Source organism: Seriola dumerili, unplaced genomic scaffold (assembly GCF_002260705.1).
Source record: "Seriola dumerili isolate Sdu_G_001 unplaced genomic scaffold, Sdu_1.0 BDQW01000149.1, whole genome shotgun sequence".
NCBI lineage: Eukaryota > Metazoa > Chordata > Actinopteri > Carangiformes > Carangidae > Seriola > Seriola dumerili.
Genome location: NW_019174404.1, coordinates 2,975,259 through 3,001,975, shown reverse-complemented (window position 1 = coordinate 3,001,975; position 26,717 = coordinate 2,975,259). Strand labels below are relative to the sequence as shown.

Genomic DNA, 26,717 nt, shown 5'->3' with positions numbered 1-26,717 from the left:
AACATTACACTGTGATACATGTACAAATGTTAAAGCTACAGGTAGATGTTGATTGTTTATTTATTTTGTTACCATTGGGGAGCGCTAGACTCAGAAATGTTGAAATCTTACATATCAAGGTTTAAACAAAGCTGAAATAATAACAAACTGAGCTTGTGAAAAGTCCTTTAATATTTCATCCTGTGTCATAAAATGTAATATTTATTTAATTGCTTGTAGTGCAAAATGGAAATGCATTTACAAGGACTTATTCACCTACATTAGCAAAATCAAGAATAAAAACTCATGATGGGATGATGGTAATGTCCTTGTGCACTGGCCACAGGCCCATATTGAACACACATCTAACACAGTGATGTTAGATTTCTGGAGCAGGACGTTCATCAACTCCTCCTCCATGAAGAGTCCTCGGTTGCTTCTCTTACATAACGATGTGGAGGCTAGGCGTGCTCAGAAGCTTCTGGGCATCACTTGACACGACTGATACGGACCCCAAAACTTTGGCAGGCTCAAACTGCTGCACTGGCATTGAACCAAGGACACCTTTTGGTTGTGTAACTGTGCCGTGTACCAACCGTCTTCAATGATAAATACTCAGAACTCCCTAAAATTAATCTTGTCATTCAGCGCAGCCGATTATCGATTACTCTCAAATATCTCTAGAATAACTCAAGAAGAAGCTTTTCATTCATCAAACACAGTGGTTCTTCAAGGATATTTAGTAGTGATGTTGAAATGTTAATAAAGGCAGTACACTGCACAGCACTTAAACCAGGGCAAAAAATCTTATTATAACAGATGGTAAGATAGTTTATTATTATTATTATTCAAAAGAAGCAGATCTGTTTATTCTACACTACACTCATTATAAATGAAGCATTTTGGTGCTACAGAGATGCCTCAAATCATATCTCATCCTCCAGATGTTGAGTGAACATGCTTGTCTGGTACAGACCCCAGCAAAAATCACATTGTTATTTTTATACTTTTTTTTTTTTGTGAAAATGAAATTCAAAAATTATAATTCCCACCAAAATCGTGATTCAACCCAGTATCGTTCAACTGTAGTCCTACATGTCCAAAAGTTGTTTTGCCAGAAGACACTGGCCACCACAGTTTACTGTAAACCAGGTCCTTTTGCAAAGAAAACCGAGCAGATAACTCATTAAGCACCACAGTCCCACAGAGTAATTAAAAAAGACAAAAAATGGCAAAACTAGAATCAATATTCTCCTTTATTAAGTAAGTCTGGTTTTTCTAATAGTTTAGTAACACTGCAGATTTCAAAACTAAGGTCAAAGTTAGTAAAAATAAAAAAAGAAAAGTCCCTTTCCCATCACTAATTACCTTTTCCTGTATATAACATTGTGTTTTCAGTGCTGCTGCTGGTTGAAAAGACGTCATGACTAAAAACATGAAATGCTAAACGTGTATTTCAGGAAAAAAACTGGACTCAAACAGTCGTCTGCCTTTCTGCTTCTTTTGATGTAAAGCATCACACACCAGCCGAGTTCGTAAACATGACGAGTTTAACAATGTCACATTAGAGGAATTCTGGGTTTTGTAGTCTTCGATCTTCAAAACTTCAAGCAGTCACCATGTGCTGCAGTGTGGGACTGCTGACAGCGAGCCGACTGCTGTCCCAGCAAAACAAAAGCCCCTTAAATAAAAACTCAAAGATGAGACAGTGAAACTTGAAGGGAGACGAGGTGTTGAGGGATTATTTCCTGATGGAGACGTACATTTCCTCTCTAGGACCTCAGGTGATTGACAGGAAGCACTGATATAAAAACACTGAGCTCATCTCAGTGAAATGAGGAACAAAGCAAGTGAAGGCTTCACCGTTACTGTAATGGATTATCTCACTGTGTGGAAGCGGTTTTTCATTCTGCACGTGTGTGAATGGATATCAGTAAATGACTTCTTCTGCAGAGTGGAAAACAAGGAGGAGGAATAATCTAGATACATTGAGATACATGAGAGGAAGACCTCTGTAGTGTCCTCCAGAGCTGCAGTGCTGCTTCACTAACAACTTTCTACAGTTGTTTTACACTTGTTTGAACTTTGCAGTGGCGATGTTGAGGCTGTTACTTTGTCGTAACGATGGAGCTAAAGAAAAAAGTCTCAAACTCTGTAGAGAATGAACATGATCAGCAAAATGTCATCCTCTGTGGACTGTGAATATTCATCAATTAATGATAATCTGGCCCATCGGTGCTGAGAAATCTCATCAATGCAGAATTGATTGAGTCATTCAAGATGAGCCACACAGACGAACTGTTAAATAATCTTAATTCCCGGTTACTAACTCTAATATTATATCTATATCTAACATTCATTGAAATCTTAATAATAATCTAATATTCTTTCATCTCACTCAGGTGTTCAACGAACATCCAGCGTTCAGGTTAGCCAGCGACGGCTGCCTGCGCTCGCTGGCCGTTGAGTTCCAGACCACCCACTGCGCTCCCGGAGACCTGATCTTCCACGCCGGGGAGAGCGTCGACACCCTGTGTTTCGTGGTGTCGGGGTCACTGGAGGTCATCCAGGACGACGAGGTCATTGCCATCTTGGGTATGTGGTCAAGTAATTCAGAATTAGAAAATTACACAAAAAAAAAACTGACAGTGAGTTTAACAATGAGTTAATTGTTTATGTGATATATAAAGTAAAAATACCAAACTTTAACTTCTCAAATGTGCTGTGTTTGGAGGATGAAATCAACCCTCTTTTTATCATGAACTCTTTATGATTGTGCAACATTAAAACATTCACAGAGAACAGGCAGAGAAGGATAAAAACCATGTTGAAAGGCGACTGTAGGAACCTACAACANAGTGAGTTTAACAATGAGTTAATTGTTTATGTGATATATACAGAAGAACACAGAGAACAGGCAGAGAAGGATAAAAACCATGTTGATAGGCGACTGTAGGAACCTACAACCGGCAGTGAATTTCAAATACTGGGAATAAAGGGGTGATCTATGTGTCTGGAGCAGCTGCAAAGACCTGACAGCTGATGTCAAAAAGAACATACGACTGAAACATGTCACAATAAAGCAGAGGAGAAACAACTAAAAACTCAAATAAACTACTGACATTTTACAAAAACAACATTTTTATCACCAAATCGTTGTATTTGTGGAAAGTGGGAAATGATGGTTACACATTTTTGACCTTATCCACTGAAAGTTGAAGGGGTTTAATGTCTCCACACACATAGAAAAACACATAACCCTTCAACTGAAGTGCAAATCACTCATAAATGACAACAGGTATGTAGTCAGACCTGCTATTTTTATGCCTGAATTGTGAAAATATAAACATTTCACACAGAAAACAAAAGGGTGAGTGAGCTTGAAAGCTGAGTCACTTGAATGAAAAACAGCAATCGGCTTGTGTCGTGTCTGACTTTGGAGTGTTAAACACAAACAGACTCTTATCTGCTGCCATGCATATTGCTCTCTGCAGCCTTGCACTGTAATATTCATGAGGAGGAGAAGAACCGGAAAGGAAGAATAAGAGGCTAACGGCGATAATGTCAGGGAAGCTGCTTTTTATTGAGACAAGCACAGATAGTACTGATGGCATAAACTGGCAGCGGCAGCAGCCGGTGTAGTGCGCGTCCTCATCACCATCAGCGAGCCCCAGACGAGCGTTTACTGACAGAGAATAACAAGAAGGAAAGATGATTACAACAGAGCGGGGGCAGAGCTGCACAGAAAACTGGTGTTAAGATCATTTGGTGTGTGTAGAAGTTTTTAGGAATTCATGCACACACACACGCACACACACACACAAATAAACTTTACTCAACAACAACAACATCAGTCAGCTTGACAATCACTGCTCATTAGAAATATAAAAGTTGGACATTTACTGTTGCTGTTTACCAGGTTATAACTGTACGGTCATGTTAAAACACAGTCTGAGCTGTTTCCTGGACAAGAGAGACAATTCAAAAACTGGTTTATCACGACTTGGGTTGTCACTATACTAGAATTTCAAACTCGATACTGATACCCAGGAAAATACTCAATACTTGATACCGTTGTGTGTCAACCGGAAAAGGCGAAGACGGCACTGTTGGTATCGATACTGTTGCACAAAATACGTTTGACTCATTCAGACCGACAGAGAGGTTGTAAAGACGCCAGTTTTTCTTGATTATCTAGACCACTTTTTTTTCGAAGGTCAAGCTGAAAATAAGTCTTTAATTATTCCTTGTTGTTGATACGCACAACTACTTATACCACTGCGTTTCCTTTATCTAGAAAAGGAAAGGTATCCCTGTGAAATTTGTAACGTTTGTTTATGGTCAACATTTGTGTCTTAAACATATTGTGTGTATCCTTAAAGCTGCATGTGTCTATTTGTGGCCACTAGGGGGCAAAAAACATTAAAGGAACATTTAATCCCTTTATAAATTGTTGTGGCAAACATGCAGCAGACACAGAGTAACATTATCATGACATTTGGAGTCATGTTTCTGTGTGTAACCTTTGTCTTCCTGTATTTAGTTAAATTTTCAGTTAATCTGGTTTGAAAAACCTCTTTAGTTTACACCCAGGCTTAATCCATGTGCAGGTAAACTAGCCATTACTATCAGTCAGCTTCTTTTCTGTTTGCTGATATAATCTCTATTAACTTGATGTTGCAATACTACGGAAGATTGTGACCTGGGATGGCACCCATAGAAACTGCTGCAGCCCCATATTGTAGCAAGATTGTGATTGGTAATGCTAGCTGGTGGCATGCAAGATAGTGATCCATTATGTTACACCTATACAGGATCTGTTGCAACAGCAGTTTGTGCTGAACCAAGTAAGGAATGATGCAGGAGAAAGAAAGGACAAGTAGGAAGGACATTAAAGAGATAAAATTCACAAAATATGAAAGATAAAAATAGAGGAATATAGAAAGGAAGAGAAGTGAAGAAAAATGAGACCGCTGAAAAGAAATATTGTTCGGAAGGAACAGAGATTTGAAAAGTGGGAGGCAGAACATAGAAGAGAAGGGAGGAAGGAAGAGAGGAGGAAGTGCAGAGAGCCGTCGCTGCAGCTTCTCCATCTGTGTTGCCTCTCCACTTCCTTAACTTCATTAGAAGCTCGAGTCAGACGCAGTCAGAGGTTCATAAAAAGCACATTAGATGCTTGATAAATTGCCTCATCACACTGAAGACATTAATCAATAAACTGTCAGACGGTTGTCATCGTGAGCTGCTGTTGCTGTGGAGAGACGGACAGGACAGTTACCAAACAGCAGGATATTTTTTTCAACATGTCTGCAGTTGTTTTCCACTTATTTCTGACGTGTTTCCTCCAAACTCTGAGGCTCACATTTTGAATACTGAGGCTCTACTGCTTCTCAAACCTCAGCGTCAATGTCTCACAAAGCACACCTTCTGATTTCCTGCAGGAAGGCCAGAAAGCTCATTCAGTGTCCCGTTAAAGAATATTAACCTCAGATAACATACCTGTGGCCACTGCTCGTTTGTCAAATCTGTGATGTGAAGTGATGTTTTGAAAGTTTGCAGAATGATACTGGAAACTGCATCAAAGTGGCCTCTTTTTAAATTGATTCATCACACCCTTCAAAAGTCAGCAGAGCAATCATTAACTGTTCTGGTTGCTTCTCTTTCATTTTACCCCTTTACTTTGCAAATTCTGGTTCCTTCACTCGAGGATTTCCAAATGATGCAGGTTTTGCAAACTAGCATCATAAATTTGATCATCCCAGGCCGGATAATGAGACTTTGAAGTTGATGTTGCTCCAACACTGTGTCTCCTCCTTGATCTGTCTGTTCTCTGTAGGTAAACAGGTGAATCATTCAGATTACTCAGATACGGTAAAATCAGCGCCCATATCGTTTCCCCTGACTGTAGTTTCTTTGGTTGCAATGGTCACATAGTGAGTTGTGACAGCAAGTTGAAGAAGTTGAACCATTAGCACGTTCACGACAGCAGGAGCAGCCCTCCCTCTCCTTTCAGCTGCCGGCCTGTGGAGCACGACTTAAATGAAAAACTATGGAGACGGTGAGAATTACTCATTGTCCAAAAGCGCCTTTAGTATAGTTTAGACTAAAGGTCAGTTCCTGGAAGTCTAGAACCAGACTTCTGGAACTGACCTTTTTCTGTTAGAGCAGACCACACCCCCTGGCTTTAGTGAGATTTATTTAAGTAGAAATTAAAGGAAATTAATTCTTTTGTGAAAATATCTCGAAGGTATGACAAACCACAGCTTTATGTACAACTGCATTTGTGGAGATACCAGCAGAGTGAAGGCAAACAGTCCTTACACATGTTGTCAATGAAATGATTGCTTATGAACCCTTGAAAATCTCTCAAGGCCCCTTTGAGGTCCACAGACTCAATTTTAGGTAACAACTAAGCTCTCTGATGCTAATTGGATAGCTTGCAAATTGTTGTCAAACTTTGTGTTGCATAGCAACCAGAAAAATGTTCCTGTCCTCAGGAGCGATGCTTGCAGCTGCAGTTTGTGTTTGAGCACATAGAACAAAAGCTGCTGTCTGATCGCAGCCTCCAGAAGGAGAGGAGGATGAAGGGATGAAGAGGAGGTCAGTGAGAGAAGGACAAGGTGGTAGGAGGAGAGAGTAGAGCTGGAATGAAAAGTAAAGGTTAAAGGAGAGAGTGATGCAAGGAAATCCAAGATAAGGGGTTGGTCTCTGTGTGTTCGTGTTCACAGCATGCGAAGGAGGCAGCTTTCTAAAAAATCACAAAGTTTTCCTCGTCCTCGTGACAGCAGACCTGCTCTCAGCCAACTTCTTCTGTCGTGTTGAAAAGGAGAGAAAGCTCTGCCAGCAGCAAGCTCATGTTGGGAAACAAAAAGCAGGAGCGGGAGAGAGAGAGAGAAATACAGATGATAGGTGCAACAAAAGAGAAGTGTGTTTGAATCTTTTCAGGATTTACAATGTCAAAGTGTTTTCATGCCATTTGTAATTGTTGTAAATGTAGTTTGGAGGTGGATGGATGTAGAGAGACAGTCGCAGGATGGAGGTTCTGCAGTTTACAGAACATTCTGTCTTTATCAAACTCAAGGAGACATTTAGATGTGAACTTCAACCAGTATTTATCTTTTCTTCAGAATCTGCAGGGATTTGGAAGATGATGTTGTTTTCTGTGGAGACATGTTTGGAGACACAGTTGATCTGCATCCGACAACTTGTTTTTCTTTTATTTATGTGACTCACTGCCATGGTCAGAAGATCACAGATGAAGTCACAGAAGAATACATTGTGATGATAGTAGTGGTCCATGTAAACATTAGCAGAAGCATTATTACATATTTAGCATTAGTGAATGGTATTAGCATTTTTAGTACTGGTTAATGTTTGTGTGCTGACCGAAGCATGTTTATGTTACCAATAGCTAAACCTTACCTGCTAAATAAGAGCTTCCAAGCATCATGAAAAAATCGAGTTGACGTGAAAACCCAACATTGGCTGACTGACATTGTGACGTTTAAGAGATTCTGTTTTGCTGTCAAGTCCAGATGATGTTGACTCCCTGTCATTCCCTCTACAATGTCACCGCTGCCGTGATCTCAGCATCAACAATATTGTAACCTCTTTGAGCGTCGCCTTGTTTTTATTTACATTGTATAAAAGTGGAAGTTCACAAGGACGTTTTCGGCCAGGGATGACCAAACCTTAATCTGCCCCCTAGTGGAGACTTGTTTATCCTCCAGATATACACAAAGTATTCAAGCATGACACTGGTGTCACAGCGCTTGTGTATGTGTGACCGTCTAGTGGCCTCAGTATTGAATATAAACCTTAAGGTTGCAACATGGCCTATATTCTGGGGTCCACCTGCAGTACAAACTTTAGAGTTTTTGCTCAACTACTGGTAAAGATAGATATCTCTCACCTGATAATTGTGCTGTGTGGGTTGGACTGGATGTGTCAGATTCTTTATGGATTGTACTTTATTTCCTCCTGTAGCAGTGTGAGTTGGCGCTGTAGGTTTCTTTTTTTTTTTCTCGTTGCTCAGTTTTGGCTGCTTTAAGTGCTCATGCTGTCTGTCCCATTTTTTTCAGTTTATTCCACGTTTACCAGAATTGTAAATGCATCACTTACTGCCTGGCAGTAGAAGGACACTTGTTATATTGATTAGTGATAGAGAGACAACACACAAACAAGCACATGCAGAAATAGTTTGTTTAAATTTGCACTGAAATGCACACATACACATCCTCTCCGCTCTCATAAGCTTGTTTCTCTCGTAACACAAACACACACACACACACACACACACACACACACACACACACTCACACTCACACTGGGACAGACTGCATATATGAGCAGTTGCTGAGGACAGCAGGGGGTGAAAAGATAGAGGGAGGGAGACGACAGGAGAGTTTTTTGGATTCTCACCTGCTCAAATGATCTTTTCTCGTTTCAAACCAAATTAAGCTCATAGAAGAGGAGGCTGGGAACAGGGACAAAAAAAATGATATAGAGCAATGCAGAAGAAAGGAGGGAGGAAGATGAGATGGAGGAGGACATTGGGGAAAATAGAAAAGACGGGGAATGATGTGGCAAGAGGGAGAGTTAAAGAGAGGGATGAATGGAGCAGATGGAGACAGAAGACAAGGTACATGAAGTTGATGGCTTAGTGGAAAGAATAGAGGGAAAGAGAGAGGAATAGGATGGACAGAGGTGATTTGCAAGTGAAGAAGACAGGGAAAGGATGAGGGAATTGAGGATTGGAGGTAGGAGGAAGACAAAGGAGGAGTGGAACTGAAAAACAACAGGATGGGAGGAGGGACAGTAAAACAGGGAGACAGAGGTTAGAAGGATGGAGTTATAGAAGAGGAAGAGATTGAGAGGATTTGCAAAAGAATCGAAAGATGGAGGGAAATGGGGCAAAGTGAAAGGATCAGAGGAGGATGGAGAGAAAAGAAGAAGAGGTTGGACGGTGTGTGTGTGTGTGTGTTTGTTGTGGTTTTTTAAGCTGCTGATTTCCCCAGGCTGAGCAGTGAGGCTGCTACACACTCTGCCCTCATTAGTGTCCAGTAGCATCAGGTGTACAACACAAATACACACGTATACACTCGAGGTACATATACAAATGCCACTGTATATTTTCTTATTATGACTCTTTAATGTGTGGATGTACAGGCTGTGGAAATTAGTCTCAGTAACACACACTCATATACACACCACACCTCATCCACAAGTGTAAATGAGCAAATGCACATGACTGTGGCAACTCCAGTAAATACTCATATGTAATAACCCTCTACTTTCCCATCGTCCACCAGGCTTATTGTGGCACCAGCTCTAACCAAGCTCATTCTCCAACAACTGCAGCAGGCAGCTTTGATGTGTAACACACTGAAAGATCAGTTTGTCCTGATGAAAAAGATCCTGATTCTGGAGGCTTGGAAACCGTCCAGAAACCATTTCTGCTGCGATGCTGCAGCTTTTCCCAGACACATCAGGCCAGACAGAAGTCCAATAAGATTACTGGCTATTGTCAAAAAGAATGGGGGACCAAGTCATTTGCTGCATTGACTGACAGCTGGAAGAAAAACATTTCAGTTTGAAATCAATTTGTCAGAAAGTGCGAACCAGCAGAGCAACAAACTTTTATGATAAATGATCAGTAACAAAAACAGATCTGTGTCCAGTTTGTGCTGTTAGCTCAGCTGGTAAATCTGCAGTAAGGCTGGACTGTAAACTGTAAAGTAACCAAGACTGTTACATCTGAGATTCAAGATTCAGTTTTGACCTTGGAAATTGTGACATCTGGTGAACCACAAGGCAGAGGACTCAAAAGCACAACTCGTTACTGGGAAACTGGTCAACACACAGGAAGTCAAAAATCACACAGGCAGACAAATCCAAAGGGATGAAGCAGAGGTGAAGTTAAAAAAAACAAGTGAAAGAGTAATTAAACCAGAAGACTTAACAGTAGGAATAATGGCTGGTACAGTTGTTGCAGAGGTATGAAGATAAAGAGACACAGGGGGAAGGGAGCAGGGAATGAGACACAGGTGCGATACATTATTTGCAATGAATCTGAAATGGAAAGGGAAAATTGACGACACCAAAATAAAACTGCGAACAATTGGAATAAATGAAAACATGACCTAGGTGACAGAGCAGGACATGACAGAAAGTATGACAAGATCCACCCACTTGGTTTTTTTCCGAAACTCTGCTTAAAAAACCAAGCAGATGGAGTTTTTCAGACCCAGTAAAAACCAAGTGAGTTGAACTAAATCGATCTGCCAAATTTTTGCTCATGAGAGCGTGTTCAGTGAAAATTTCCCAACTGTGTGCAGCTGAGCGCTATCACCTTAAATCATCTTAAGTTCGCTACCTCACAAAGTAGATTCAGAAAACACATCGTTAAAAGATCTACTTAATCATGTACTTGATCCGTTTTTGCCCTCATACTTGTACTCTAGACATTGTTGCCTGTTTCTATTAAACCTTGGATGATCTGTTGGTCTCTCAGCAGTGAAAGAGCAGTTGGATAAACAGACGACCAAACACCACTAGCACTTTAGCCTGTATTATCTATTGAGGATTTCTTCTTCTCTGCTTGAGTCTGAGAAAATTCAGCCGCCCTTTTATTTTGTTTTGCCAAAATGATGAGCTGATTAATTTCTTAATCCATTATTCATGCTCGGTTATGAGAAGGGGATTTTATTCTGGCCTTCTATTCACACAGCAATATGTTCTGGCCCAGCGAGCACTACGTCAGCAGCGAGCAGGAGGAGATGAGCCTCCAACCACATATGAATCTGGCTGCGTTACAAGATCCAGTAATAAGAATCAGTGCAGGGCTATTTAGATGTGGAATAGATTAGTAGAGGAATATATTAACAGTGCAGTTTAAAGGGACAATGATAAAACTCAACGTGCAACAGAGAGATTCTTGTAAAATTTCTTAATGCATAGCTGCTGTTCTCCACTATCTTAAAGGAGCTATTTGTAAGTTTTGCTGTTGATACACAGCTACTGTTAGCATTAACAGCTGTTTACTTACCAGTCTAGGGGAAATGTTGCGAGTTCAGCATCAAACTTCATTCCTTTACTCACCAAGAGCTGTCTCCAGAGGTGGAGAGCAATCCCTTTGTTTTGCTTCCGTTTCTATCACTTATTTTCTTCTACAGAAGTTAGCATGCTAACCAGCTAGCCCCGTCCCTTTACTTTCCAATACCGAGTCACTGTAGCTTCCAGTCTGCCGTGAAGAAGTAGCACTGCAGAGGACGTATGATAACCTTGATAACATTGTTTTGTACACGCAACAATGACTGAAGCTGTTTGGCGGGAGAGAAAATGTACATATAGATCCTTTAAAACTAAATTACTAACACTCTTCACCTCACATCTAAACTGTGTGGATGTAGAATGGCTCCTGCTTTGCAAAGGCTAATGAGGGTTCTTGACAACATTGTGTACCATACCAAATTTAAAGATCGCCATGCTACGTAATGTCAGAAGTTCGTACATGTACACCTACCTGTCAATCTGCCAGTGAACACTTTCTTCTATGTGAATGAGGAAGTTATTCAGTCACTGGTGTGAAATGTGAAAACATTAACTGTTTCTGTGTTTGGATGTGAAATAGTTTGCATCACATGCTACCTTATATAATTAACAAACCTGTAATCTGTGATGTCTTGACTCGTAATCAGATGAAATACATCACATATCTGAAATGCATAAAACTATCAAAGTGGAATATAGAGATCAGCAGCACGCTGCACGCAGATGGTCTTTAGTTGTCCCTTGCTTGGTCTTTTCTCAGCATGCCACTCAGAATGAAAATGTGAGGATTAAATGGAGATGAATTAAAGTGAAATTATGGATTATGCCTTTAAATTTTTCCGAAAGTTTAAGTGTATTGATGGAGGAGCATATAGCAGCACAGCCCAGTAGCTAAATCTGGATTATTGAGTTGCAGGTGAAACTGGACTACTGAATTTCATTTTAAAATTTTAGGTGTTTTAGTTGATCACCTTTATTTAAATGGCATTTTGACTATATTTCAACATGTAACACATTCTTCACAATCTACAGGAAGTATTTTTCTGGTATTTTTCTGGTAAAAGCAGTTAAAAAGTAAATTCCTAACATGCAGTAAATCATTGGTGTGCACAGGTTTGAATGTGAGATGCCACCTCACTGATTATGAACCCAACCTTTTAGGTAAAACCTCCCTCATCTCTAATGGCTTCCGTTAGCTGTTGGCTGCTTATAAAACTTTGGGTTTTTCTGCAACTATATTTCGTAACAGCTTGAAGGACCATGCTGCAAACATTTGCATATTAATCTTGGGGGGAAAAAAAGTTTGTATAAAATAAATCTTCCAGCCTTCACGATCTGAAGCTCATATAAATACTGCACATATGTTGTGAGGACCAGACACATCACCATTTGGTAATTAATACATCAATTATCTTAATGAATGGTCTCATTAGCATAAGTGGTTATGATTAATATCACACTGATCATGTTGGAACTTTTAAGCACATCGTGTTCTTCTTGTTGAGAACAGAATGAGCTTCATTAAACTTCTTTATTGCTTTTTCTGCAGTGAACATATTGAGAAGACCTCATTAATCATTAATCAATCAATTCCCGTCCAAAATTGGAAAAAAAATTCAAACGTTTTCAGACAGAAGCTGCGGCTGGATCAACATTTGGCAAAAGTCTGGGAGTATAAGTACAATAATTATTAGGAAGCGTGCTTCAAATGATAATAGTTGTAGTACTTCTCATATAATAAGGACCATTAATGCTGCTGTTGGTGGATATCAGTGTCACAGCAGCTGTATAACTGTGTCCGCCCACTCAGTTCTGCAGGATAATGGCCTGACAGGGGCTACAGCAGCATCAGCAGCCAGCTGTAAGTAGCAGCGTGAAATGGCTCTTACTGGACTGACATCCGGTGAGCTGCACTGCATGATAAAGCAACAGGGGGGGTGCACGCCCACCCACAGGCAATTTCTTTTTCTGCTGATGGGGGATACAGGCTCTAGCAGCATCCCGAGTCATCACCACATCTGTCAGGATGTTAACTGTGAGTTGATCTCGTGTAGACAAGAAAAGCTCCAACATACTTCATTTAAAACCGATACACTTTCCAATGGATAATGCGGCATTCTGTCTTAATGGCTCTGATACTTTTACAGTTTTTTTGTATTTTGGTTTGTTTATGTTGAAAGGCTGAGATCTTACTGTGCATCCTGTGGGTCCTACAGGATTCCGGTGGGATCAAAGGAGTATTAATGTACTGTACACTGTGTCACAGGGGGTTGGGGCGATGTGGGAAAAACAAACCTTGGCAGTAAATTAGGTAGGGAGGAATTTAGATGTGTTGTTTCATCTGCCACAGCCGTTTCAGCATGGAGTTGTCATATGCGGTACAAATATTTAGCCAATAAAAGATCAGAGAACATGACTCACTAGAACATTTAAAGCGCCCATGTTCTCTGGGGATGAAGCTCTGTAAGACTCAGACTTAGAAATACTCAGGATTGAAACGGTTTCAGGACGAGATGTGACCGGACAAGTAAACCAGGACTCGTAAACAAAAGAGATATGAATCAGAGTTTGGCTTGTTTATTTGACAGTTAGGTAAAGTTTCTCTGCTTTACGTAACTGTGATGGATCATGTCTCTGCTTTCACTTTACCTCATCTGGTCTTCAGTGAAGGAGACCTGAAGAAAGAGCTGAATGTAAGTGGAAGTGTTGTAGAAAAGAAGACTGACATTTGATTAAAAGAATGTGTGTGTATACCAACATACAACAAGTGTAAACTACTTAAGAAACACATGAATGCATCATTGGGATCACACAAGCCGCCCCGCCCCCGCCAACATGTTGTTGATTATTACATGTGTATTCGGTACCTGTATTTGACCTCGGCCTTCATTTTGCTCTCAACAACAAACCTGTAAAGTTCCATGACTGTATCTTGGCTGTGACGCTATGATGGTGACAACATCTGTCCACAGACAGACAGACAGACACACGCCAAAGAAATCAAACAAACCACCCTGTGTCACACACACACACACACAGACACACACACACACACAGACACACACACACACACAGACACACACACACACACAGACACACACACACACACACACACACACACACAGAGGAACTAACAAGGTGAAAACAAAACAGTCCCACTGTCACACCTGGTAGTAATGAGCAGTGTGTTCATGTCAGTGTAATACACCAAAACTTTTGAGGTGGCCACAGTATAGAGGAGAGTCCTGTTTCCTTTATCAGCACCTGTAGTGACACTCTGAAGGTTAAACAGTTTGACGAGGAGAGTTGGGAATCAATCAGACCTTATTGATAACCTGTTGATTATAAATATCTCGAAGCTGGGCTTGCTGGCCCCTGTTCTCTTTGCTGACCGCCTTGCTTTGGCAGCCTGTTTTTATTTGCTGGACTAAGCCAGAACCAAACCACGCAACAATACAGTAAGTCTAAATTGAATTAAACACCAGCATTGACTTGCCATTCACGTACATTGATGTTATGGCCGTAGATAAGAGGGGGTACAATGACCTTTTTGACCATGTTGAGTGTGTAATAGTCCCTGTGAGCAGTCAGGCAGAATGATATGAGCAATGGTTACAAAGCCTAGTGATAGGGGTCATGGCACCAATGTGTCCACCTCCACCCACCCATTCGTAACAATCCTCACTGTGATTTTTAACCCTGCTCTAAGTGTCATAGTCGGTGCACACAACCCTCTCCTTCACACCCCCCACCCCCACCCACCCCAGCCCGTGTGACCAAGTCCACATCCAGACGGTTAATTGCCGTGGAGCTGCGGTTCTCCGGGGAGCTCATTCCAGACGAGTCTTGCTGCACTGAGCTGTGGTTGGCTGTTGGGAGAGAAAGGGTCCCTCAGGGGGCACAGAGGAGGGATTGTCGAGATGAGATCCACTCACTCACTCACTCACTCACACACACACTCGCAGTGACACACACACACACACACACACACACTCCGTCAGCTTTTTTTGCAATATTATGTTGGGAGTGTCACACGTCTGTTACTCAGGGTGTTGTGACAGCTTGTGGACAGTGTGGACTGCTTTTCGTCTCATCCTATCCGGGTCAGCTGTCAGAGAAATGCTGAGCTGACTGTTGTGGCAGGTTTGACACAGATCTGAGTCCTGATTGGCCTAGATTTTACTTTTTTGTGTCTACTACGGTGAGTGTGAATGAATCTCTTGAGGGAAAAGTGGTGTAGAAGCACCATTATACTCCATTTACTACTCACCAAAAGTTCTTTGCATGATATTATCTTCTAGTACTTTCTCTTTTTTCTCTATTTTATTCCTCACTTCATGCTGTCAATTGACACAGTGCTGTTAAACCCTTTTTGGAGTTTATTAATCCACTTTATTAAAAAAATAAATCTGATGGTTGATGATCAGTTTCTCTTGATAACATTCGGCAGCTTTTGATGACGTGAAACATTTGATACTGCTTCTAATTATGATTCTTCATATTACAAATCTATTATTATCAGAAGAACCATGGCGTTGCCCAGGAGATGCTCACAAGTGTAAACATGCGTTCATCTGCTCTGGGTGATTAGCATGGGGAATGTATGCTGGCAGGTGATAAGTCAAGCATCCAGGTGGCTGTGTTTGGGTTGAGACCAGTGGAGGGAGGCAAGTGGATTTGAGAGGGTCAGTGCTTCAAGCTCAAGAGTTTAGTTTATTTTTGTGTTTACAAAACCACAACTACCTTCTGTAAAAATCTTTCCAATCCGCTTCATTGAAGCCACAATTTCCTTATTGAGTACCCTATTACTCATGAAAAAAAACATGTTTAAGCTGTTTACTTTCCATTTCTTCTTTTATACTTGGAAATGGCAGTATTTGACCACAGATAACCTACCTGTGTATATAGATGACACATCACATACATCATTAGGTACCTACATTAAATTACATTACAATCATTTGGCAGACACATTTGTCCAAGGTTATTTTTAAACTGTAAAGGTACAACAGCTTGTTGTCATCAAGAACTGGAAGCACTGGAGAGCAATCCTTCAAAATAAAGTGTTTTTTACAGAACAGTCTGACTGGGACCATTTGAAGTACATTTTGCCCATTAATATTTCTGTACTTTTACATAAATATGTAACTGTCACTTTTATAGTAACATGTTGGGTGCAGGACTTAAAGTAGCATTCTTGATGATCTCTGTTTTGTTATCAGGTTTAAATGTGCCCAGTTCTCAGTTGCCACTAATCTATCTACGACCCTGTTGCCTTTACTGGACCATTTGTTCTCCAAAAGTTATGATCTCTGTGTAGATTGTGTAATTTGTGCAGATAATTTGCACCTGTAAAAAATGTATGACTGTGTGTGGTCCTTGATGCATCCCTTATTATTGTTTTTTTTTTTTTTTTTTACAATTACACTAATGAAAGGAAGTGATGTGTCTTCTTTTTGCAGTTTGGCTTTAACTGTGTAGTTTCCATCAGCAGCAAAAGCCACCATGGTTGAACAGACAAACAAAAGAACAAAAAATAAATAAAAATCAAATTCAAAGAAAATTTCAACATGTTACAGCACACACTGTTTGATCGACAGGAAGAATTTGTACCAATGTGGAACTGTTCGAAATGTCAATTGGGTTTTGTGATGAAAGTTGAGGAGAAAAGGTTTTCCTGTTCTCCTGATCTTTTGTTCCTCACAGCAGTTTTTATTCCAACTGACAGCTGTCAAAAAATACTGCCAACCCCCAGCAGCTAAGCTAAATGGATTAATGCAGTCAGTGGACAATCTTCTTCTTAATGCAGTTTGTTCTTATTTTACATGTCACCACCTGCCTTTCCGTCATACCACCACTTTCTTTGTGCATTTCGTTATTTGGTTGTGAGTATTTTCCTGTCCTTCCTTTGTCTCTGCCATGTTTTTCCTTTTCGTTCCGCTCGGATTATGTTGGATCTGAAACTGATGAAATAGCTGTAACTGTACCTGTTACGTGCCTGGTGGTATCAGCGTGTGATGGTGCACATGGTGAGACCAGCAGCTCTGGTTGCTATGGCCAGGTAAAACCGTTGCTAAGGACAGAAACAGAGTGGAAGTGTGTGGTTTATGCAGAGATGCAGATGGTGCGTGTTCACTGTTTTAGAGACGACATATGTCCATACAGCTAATCAGTGCTATCCTGTTTTTCATTAATGTCACATAAAAAACCTTTTTCTACTCTCTTCTTCTCATAATTTCCTAACATTATATTAACTCCATCTTATCAATATGATGCAATGTACTGGTCCAATAGAAGATGCTGCTGTTCGTTTTTCTGGAAAACACATTCCAGCTGCTGCTTGACTTCCCTGTTCAGTGATAGCATGACTTCCTCTGTGGTTTAAAGCTGCTGGATCAAATAACCCCGTTGTTAGGTGTAAAAATATGGCCTTATAAAGATAATAGAGTTCCTGGAGAGCCATAGCTGGAGGGATTGACTCTTCAACACACACGAACAACTCTGAAATCCAGGGCAGCTCTTGAAAGTTATGCTTCCCATCGGACTGTAGAGGTGTTATTTGGTATTCTAGAAACTAAGTGCTCATCAGCTCGTCTAACAGCACTTTTTAGAAACACATAATCTGGCAATAATGACCATTTTGCATGTCAATTGTAAAGGCCAATCTACCACAGTCTTGATAATGTACGGCTCAGCTCTCTGAGGGGAGTATTTTTGTCTCAATTCAGCAAAAGTTTGAAGGACTTTATATCTCAAAAACCATGTAATTTTATACTAGTATATTGCTTTTTTCTGTCTCTGGCCAGAACTATTTTCATTTTGCCGGGTTTTCCAGTTTTTTCCTTGGCTGAACGACATGATCATTTAGTCTCTAAAATGTCAGGAAACTGTGACAAATATCTGTCTCAATTAATCGAGTAATTATTGGATTTCAACGTACCTAAAGTTACACTTGAAATGAATGTTAAACAATTAAGGTAAGTCTAAAGCATCAATTCGCATTAATGTGAATTGGACACACTGGTCATTCAGCTATGGCCCAGTAGCAAGGACTTTGTCACATCTATTGCAGACTCAGTTTTCTTGTTACTTTTACTTGTGGTGTCACCTCTATCAACATGTATCAACATCATCAAACTCTTACCTGTCTTGTCTTGTTTGCTTTTCTCGTCAGGTAAAGGTGACGTGTTTGGCGATGTCTTTTGGAAAGAAACCACCCTTGCACATGCGTGTGCGAACGTCAGAGCGCTAACGTACTGCGACCTCCACGTCATCAAGAGAGAAGCCCTGCTCAAGGTCTTGGAGTTTTACACGGCCTTCGCCAACTCCTTCTCCCGCAACCTCATCCTCACCTGCAACCTGCGCAAGCGTGTAAGTTTTCCAGCTTTTTGAACAGTGCAGACAAACACACCTGAAAAATTACATTCATATATTCTACATAAAGCCACGTGTACAAACCTAAGCATCCTCATACCAGTACAGTTGACCTGTAAACATTTACACACATTACATGTTTGTGCTCAGCCTCATATTCAATCTAGACAGCCATTTTATCACTGTATGATACAGTCTGACGTAGGCTATTTCTTGGTTTGGTTCGCAGTTTACCTACATCAGAAATACATCAGAACCAGCTGAAGGTTTCCAAGGGGTTTTTTTCCCATGCTTTTCCTTTCAAGTTGAATCACATTATCATAGTTATGCCCTAGCCAAAGAAAAATATAGGAGAATGTGTTAAGTGCCAGTTAACATGCCTGACTTGGCGTGAGACCTGGCTACGTTGCCAGGGTTAATCTTTTTTAGCTAGTTAGATTACCTAGTTTATTAGCAATCAGTGAGTTGCCTATTTTCTCAAGATTTTCCTAAAACGATAAGGAATGTAATTTAGCTCAGTTTTCACAGTGACTTTGTGAGGTGAGTTGACACCAGCGCAGGACTGGAACAGTAGGAAAAATGTTAGTTAATGCAGCTAGCTAGAAGTGAGCCATTCAGCTCAGCCGTCTGTCATACGTAAGTCCTGGACACAGCAAAGTTCATCTGTGCACTCTCTTGAAACAGGTGGTGTTAGAGGCTTGATGGCTTACAGTACATTTCCATCCAGCTGTTTTTGAGCACATTTTAAATTTGCACATAAAGAAATCTGACTGGAAAGGTGTGAATATTAGAAAAATATCTAAATATATAATTTTACGCTTGGGAGAAATGGAAACGTTAGTGTATTAGCTACGTACAATGAAAAGAGATTTGGCGGATAAATGATGTACAGAAATCACATGACTTCCCCTCCAGGAGAGACAGTGGCAGACAAAAACATGAGACTGCAACGTTCCTTGAATTAATACAGGAAACAACCATTTCCATTGTCCACTGTGCTCTCTGTTAACAGACTTTGCATCATGTTAGTACATTCATGGTTTTCCTTCATTTGAGGTTTGACTTTTGCTCTTTTCTTTCTTGTCTTTTCTTTTGCTTATTTTCTGAAAATCTGGTTAAAATTTGCAATAAATTTGGATGGAAACTCGACTTTACTGACAATTCACTTGGCAAACTGGTGAATGAGCCAGACACATGCTAGTGCCAGTCAGTCATAGTAAATTTCTCTGCTAGTTAGCTTGCTAAGCTAACCTGGTTGTTACTGGGGCAGTAAGTTTGCACAGTTTATTCAAGAGACATAAATTACCATTTGTAAGGTTTTGTTTAATGTTATGCTGAATGAATGTTCAACAACATAGAAGCACAGGAGTCTTTCATCGGGTTTCCTCAAAGCATATATTTAACTTCAGCTAGCCATTAGAGGCATAGAACAGATTTTGAAGCTCTGTGATTGGTTGCTTGTTACTGAAATACACCTTAGGAGTCAGAGTTTACTTCTCTCCTTTAGTTTTTATGTCCACAGGCTTGTACCTTTAACTTTTTTTAGAAGAACCAGATGTTTTCTCATATAGTTTCTCCTTTTGAACTGACGATTCAACCAGGAGAGTTTTATGTTCATTCAAGCTTTGAAGTGCCTCAACTGTCAGTCACCTTACACTGTCTATGCAGAAAATGAGCAGCACTTTATTAAAGAAGACTGAGACGTCCAGTGGGAAATCTAAGAGGAAAATCAGGGATTGAGGGGTTGAAACAGGCAAAGAGATTTCTCAAGGATTTTTTGTTTCCCTGCCTTCATGAAAATAAACTGTAACCACGACATATTTAGAGGTGGGCCATCTAAATTGGCTTATTTCACACATCCTTTCTTCTACCTTTATCTCATAATAACTCTGTTGTTGTTTACTTGTCCTTAAGTTGTTTTTCATTCTTCATATTCTCAGCGTGCTTTGAACGCAATGAATTATACATACGACACAGGTAACCTCATTATGTCCTGTGCCCTTTTTGCTCTTTCTTGCTGAAGCCCTATAGCAGGCAGTCTCTTCGCTCGCAGCAGTATTTTTCATACTGTGTTTAAGTTCATTGTTTATAGATCATAAGTTATTGATGACCATTTGCTTGTGTTGTAACTTCCTATGCCTGTGCAGTATGTCTACATGCATATTCTGTGCATACTTTGACTTAGAAGGTTTTATTTTAACCAAATATTTTATTTAGAAGTGATGGCTGCCTATCAATCAAGTCTGTACTTTTAATGCTCACAGCTCTAGTCCGGCTTCAGCTCCAGGTTTCTGGTGAGTGACTGGATGCTTCTGTGTCAGTCTGTTAACTGACTGTTTTATTAAGTTACCGGAGATGTTTGACTGTGGATCTGTCTAGTTAATTTTTCATAGTTCATAACTCACTTTTGAGGTCCCAAGTTTTGATGCTACTTTTGATTTCTAGAGGAATTTCCTTCAATGAACTGCTCCATTTAACCCAAATAATATTTTCACTCACTGTTCATTCATTTATTATTGGCAATTTTATTATTAATACTTGTTGAATTGCAGAAATGTCATTAGACGATGTCAGTCACTGAGTCACTCAGACTGAAACACCTCAACAACTTTCGGGTGGATTGCCATGAAATGTTATACAGATAATCATGTTAAACAGATGAATCCTGATGATGTTGGTGACGTTTCCTCTGGCGCTGCCATGAGGTTGACACTTGTGATTTTGAGTGAAATATCTAATATCCAATTTTTCATCTGGCACCACCGTTAGGTAAAACATTTCAGTTCATCCATTCTTTTGGTTTATGGCCAATTAATTAGGAAACTAATGTATTTCCCATAAGCCTCAGCTGTACCTTGTTTTTAATGCTAACTAGCAAATGTTTATGCTAACACTCTAAACTGCTTTAAAACGGGTAAACATTATTCCTGCTAACATCAGCATGTTAGCATTTTTTCTATGGGTCTGTAATTTCTTGATAATTTTACAAAACATTTCCTGGAAATAACAGTAACTGTACTTTGGGATAATAATACAGAAAATAGAGACAACATTTTGACATTTTCACACTCTTGTATGTTCATGACCTGCTGTGCACTGATTAAAACTCTCTATGATATGAGAGCAATGGAATTAATTGATTGGTAGAGCAGTTGAATTGTCTAAATTTTCCCTGTAATTAGCACTAAATTATATGCTTCTTTCTAAGAACCTTCCTATCAGTTTGCATTTATAATTTCCTTTTTAAGGGAACTGCAGTAAACTATTGAGCCTGTAAAATAAAATATCACCATTTTTTTTAAATACATGCTGTCTAATTCTTAGAGGTAACTGTTGCTGCAACATTTTACTTTTGCATGTTTGCTTGACTTAGATATAACGGACGGGCCCCATCAGCTAATCATAAAACTTCAGGATCAGTTAAAAGATTTTATTTTGGAAGGGAATGCATCTCAGTTAGAAAAGACGGGATGCTCATTTTCAGTGTGTCCCCGGTGTGTAATTTAGGCCGATTACACAGCAGCAGTTCACACACAAATCTGCTAAGTGAAGCTTTAAAATGAGTTAAGAAGTAAAACTACCATTACGATGAGGTAATGGCTCTTATTTTAAAACACAATCTCCCTTCATCATGTGTTGGCAAAAGAATGTGTCATGATTCATGAACAAGTCTTTAAACAAGCTTAGCCGCTCTGAGAACTGATGACTAAATCTCACATCTTTGGCAGACACTCTCTCTAAACTTAGTTAATTGTAACAGATGTGCACTTTTTTTTTTTTTGCAGTGTGCAGCAGGAATCTGACCCAGTGGTATCCTCATGTAAACACAGAACAGAAATAGTGATGTGGGCTGAGCTCTTTTCTCCTCTCCTCAGTTAGCTCTTTTGTTCCCGGGATGCTTGACAGCTGCTACAGCGCCGCCATGATGAAGATAAACAACTTGTAGCGGGAGCTCAGACAGGGGCCTGTGGGGCTCTGAGGAGACCAGAATGTGTGTCAGCCCTAACTCGCCGTGTCACTCATGCAATAATGGCCAGCTACCAATCTGCCTCCCTAAGCACTTTCCTTTCTCTCTCTAGCTTGTTCTCTGTCTCCTCACGATTCTCTGACTTTAACTTTATCTCCTCATTGCATCCTGACTTTCTGCAAAACACTTGTTAATATTTGAGGAAGAGTGTTTAGTAATCGTGTCTCTCTTCAGACTGAGTGTTAGATGGTGCTCATTAGGCGAAGGCAGTGGTTCTCAACCTTTATTTTTTTTCAGTATGTCCTCTCAGCCCTATCAGATGGGCACGAGTACCTCTTATTCATTTTAGATAGATGGCGATGGCTTAACGGATTTTTTCAACAGTATTACACAGCAGAGAATATACACAACAGTTCTGCAACAAATCCTCCCTTCATAAAGCTGAAGATGCTCAGTTTTTAGAGCGGTGTTGATTTAACTGTATGATCATTTTAGACGATGTAGTTGTTTTTCTATTGTTTTGTCAACCTCATTTATATCAGAGGAGGAGAGGCTGAATAACACAAAAAATCTTCTGCAGATAGCAGTGCAAGGTTTCGCTTGTAAGGCTACGTTCACACTACTACATTTTAGTTTCAAAATACTCCTGGTGTCCACTACTCTGGAGTTTTCAAACACCTAAAACTGAGACTTTGGGAAACACTGCTGGATCTGTTTTAGTCTGAAAGCTCCGGGGTTGTGTTGTAGTCTGGACGAGCAACAACCGTCAGAAACGCAGACACCTATGGTCGATCCCTGATTGGGTCGGGATCAGCTTCGACTACCAGTGTTGAAAGCAACATGGATACAATCGTTGTTGTCAGCAGCTGTTGTTCAGTTAAATTCTGCATTTTAACACTGCAGCTGTCTTTGCTTTTCCTCGTTAGTAGTATTTTCTGCAACTAATCAACTGCAGAGTACACAATCTGCTTCCTGTTTACACTGGCTCGCACAGGCCCAGTGTACGTGAATGGTCATGTATGTATGCATTTCCAGGTGTGATGGTATGGACAGAGATCATTTTTGTTTGAAAACATATTAGTGAGGACGTTGCTTAAGGGCGCTTTTGCATTTTTTTGGTAAAACCTTTACTCTTCCAGTTGTGAGATATACGAGCTCTTCGGTGCTGCACCAGAGTTTTGTTGGTGTTGATCTTCACAAATGGCTGAGTTTTACTTTGCGATTGCTGACACATCCCTGGTCTTCCTCAAACAGAGAGATTACAAAGCTATAATCCAGATGAGTTTTTGTTCTTTGTATTTTTGTTGTGTTCTTTGTACCGGCTCCACCTTTCTTTACATTTCTCTGCACCACAAACACTGTACAGCACATCTGTAAATCATGCACATGTTGATGAGAACACAATGCAGAACAACAACAACACAATGAATTATTATTCATTCAAATTATTATTATTATTTTTATATATAGAATAGAGAATAGAATTTGTATCCGTACAAGGTTTGTTTACATGTGTAACGTTTGTAGAGACAGCTGTTACAGTGCATAGTCTATTCATAAATGTGTTTGGAAAGTGTAGTGTGGAGAAACAGTAGTTTATGTCGGCCACACTAGTCCAGTCTAGACATTCAGCCAGTGGCTCAGGACTGCTGAGTGATTTACAGCCAAGTCTGCACTTTAACTCTCAAAGGATGTGTTAGGATACAAAAACAGCTGAGAAGCAAATACTTGGTGATATTTATAGACACTTCCACTCCTTGAAGTTATTGGCCTTTTCCAGCTTTTGATGAAAGGCTTCTCTGTCAGCGTACTTGAAATACAGAGACTATGAAAAGTGTTTCAGTCCTTAAACTGTCTGTGGTGAAGCTGATTAAATCCTGAATTACAGTAGGTCTGCTTGTTTGCAATTTGACGTCACACTCACTGTGTCAGTTTAAAGAATATACACCAGTAAAAGATCACAACCAACACAATGACAGAGTATTTTACAATCAAATAACTTTCTGTAGATCCTTTTGTATCTATATCTGTATATCTGTCTTACCCATTCATCCATATCCTATAAGATCTGGACCAGGAAACTCTGCACATCAGTGGCAGTGAGCGAAACATTTTTCATTACTGAAGACTGATGTGTTACGGGAATCTGGTGAATCTCAAACAGAGACTTTGACCATATTTACAGACAAACTGTTCATGCATGGCTCATAGAAACCACCGATAAAGTTTGTTCCCACCAACTTGCACAGAGTACATTTTTATGAAATATAAAGAGAAGCCTCAGGGAAAATAGGCAGAGGCAGCACATCTCACAGCAGAGGCCACAGCCTTGCAACTAAGACTGATTGCAGAGAAGATGCATCAGTGTCCTCTTCTTCTGCAGTGGTGTAATGGCAGAGACCGAAAAATTAGTGCCCCAAGGGGTTTTTTCTTAATGTGCCGTACTTCTAATATTGACCTCACAGTAGTGGATGGAAATGTGCATTTATGGTTTGCTGGAAATTAGGTTCGGATATGAGCTATGTTTAGATGGAAACTTGAATAGAGAGTAAATGGACAGGTGTATCACTGAAATCTCCTTTAACTCAGCACTGATGCAAGAAATATGCTCTGTTTTTGTGCAGAATTTCCGCCATTTTTTGTATCCAGTTGTGTCTGGATTTCCTGGACAAATGGACTGTCTCACTCACTGATGTTTGAACTTATGTCCTCACACTTGAACCACATTTCATTTTAGCTTCAGAGTCTGCAGTGTCTCATGGAGGACGGATGGTGGGAGTTTTATTTTTTGTCATAACTTCATTTTTTCTCGTTTACTATAGCTTTAAGTCAACAGAAAGGAAGCGAAAGAACTCCTTTATCAGGGCTTTTAACAGAGAGTAGACATTAGGTCCTTACCTACAGAAGCATCACATTAGTGTTTGTGAGAGATTCAGTTCAGAGGTCAATAGACAAAATAAAGAGATGCAGCAGTCGGGTTCTACAGTCATGGTGCACCAAACCTCCTCCTCCAGAGCTCAGAGCTCTTATTACACAAGTACTGTGTAAATGTGGCTTCTCTTTTTACTACTCCCCCAAGGCTGTTCACCTGGCTAAGCGGTATATATTACCTGTAGAGAAAAGTGCAGATCTGCCGTTTCTTCGTCGTTGCTCTAGGGCCCTCGTATCCTTGAGTCCCGACTCTGCAGCTTCTTCTTTGTCAGTAGAAATGTCCCTTTTCTTCACCAGGGAATCACTAACTGTTCATCACAGTCAGAATCGTTTTATTGGCCAAGCTCAGTAAACGCGCAGGAATTCGTCTGTGATTTTGGTGCAAGGACGTAATGAACGTTTCACAGCAGCAAACTACAGAGTTTAAAAGGAAGCAAATACAATTGACAACAGACTGTAAATGTTACTTTACATGTAGGTGCTGGACTAAATATTCTACCTAAAGCATCACTGATTCTCATTTTCTATTAACAATGAATCAAATTACCGCAGTGGGTGATTCCAGCAATTAGCCCACAGAGAATTATCATCAGCTCTGCAGCTCGACTTTTTTCTGCTTGCCCCTTTCAGGTTTTATGGCACATTTACTGTACGCTTCTATAATGGACTGTAGTGGACTGTTCAACAAGCTCAGATAAACCCATTGTACACTAGCTACCCACCACCAAACAGCAGACAGACACAGTTAGAGAGCAGCTGGTGAACATAGTGGGACATTTAGCAGAGTCAGATGTTTTTATTAGGAGTTGGTGGAGACCAAGCACAGAGCTAAAACTGGAGTGAAGATTGGACTTAGATTCATCAAACACAACTCTGAATACTAATTCCCAGAAGCAGCACCACTTGTGCTTTGCAGATGACACCACAAATCCACTTAGAAATCATAGAAAAAAAGAAACTCCTTATAATCTTGTCTCATAATCATCATGTTCCGACTTTTTCTTCAGTGTAAAAGAAATCCAGCTGTGGATGGCAGCTGTGGTTACAGAGCAAGCAGGTTATGCAGCGTGATGTTTCAGAGGGCAAATTTCAAAGTCAAAAAGCAAACACAAAGCTGCTCATTTATATCCATGGCAGCATTGTGCATACAAAACATAATGGGGAACTCCAACAGAATTAATGAAAACAAACTTTTTTTTTGACAACAAAGGCTGAAGGACATATAAAGTTCCACTGATATGATCCTCGTCTTATGTTGCCATTGATAGCCATTTGTTTTGTGTTACAGAGACACTGTCTGAGGCCTTTTTATTGGCTAAAATTGAAAACTGTAAAAGAAGTATAATGGCACATTTTTGTATGTTTAGGTCCTCAGCTGTCAATATGTCCTTGCCTCATTATCACCCTGATAAAA

General features: G+C 40.1%; 1 protein-coding gene across 1 annotated transcript in view; it reads left to right on the top strand.

The window, feature by feature from the left end:
• Positions 1-26,717, top strand: part of kcnh5 (potassium voltage-gated channel subfamily H member 5) — a 128,286-nt gene that overhangs the window by 79,279 nt on the left and 22,290 nt on the right. Inside the window, exons 11-12 of the mRNA XM_022750594.1 lie at positions 2,382-2,574; positions 18,206-18,402. Of these exons, the coding sequence (XP_022606315.1) occupies positions 2,382-2,574; positions 18,206-18,402 (390 nt within the window). The remainder of the gene's footprint in view (positions 1-2,381; positions 2,575-18,205; positions 18,403-26,717) is intronic.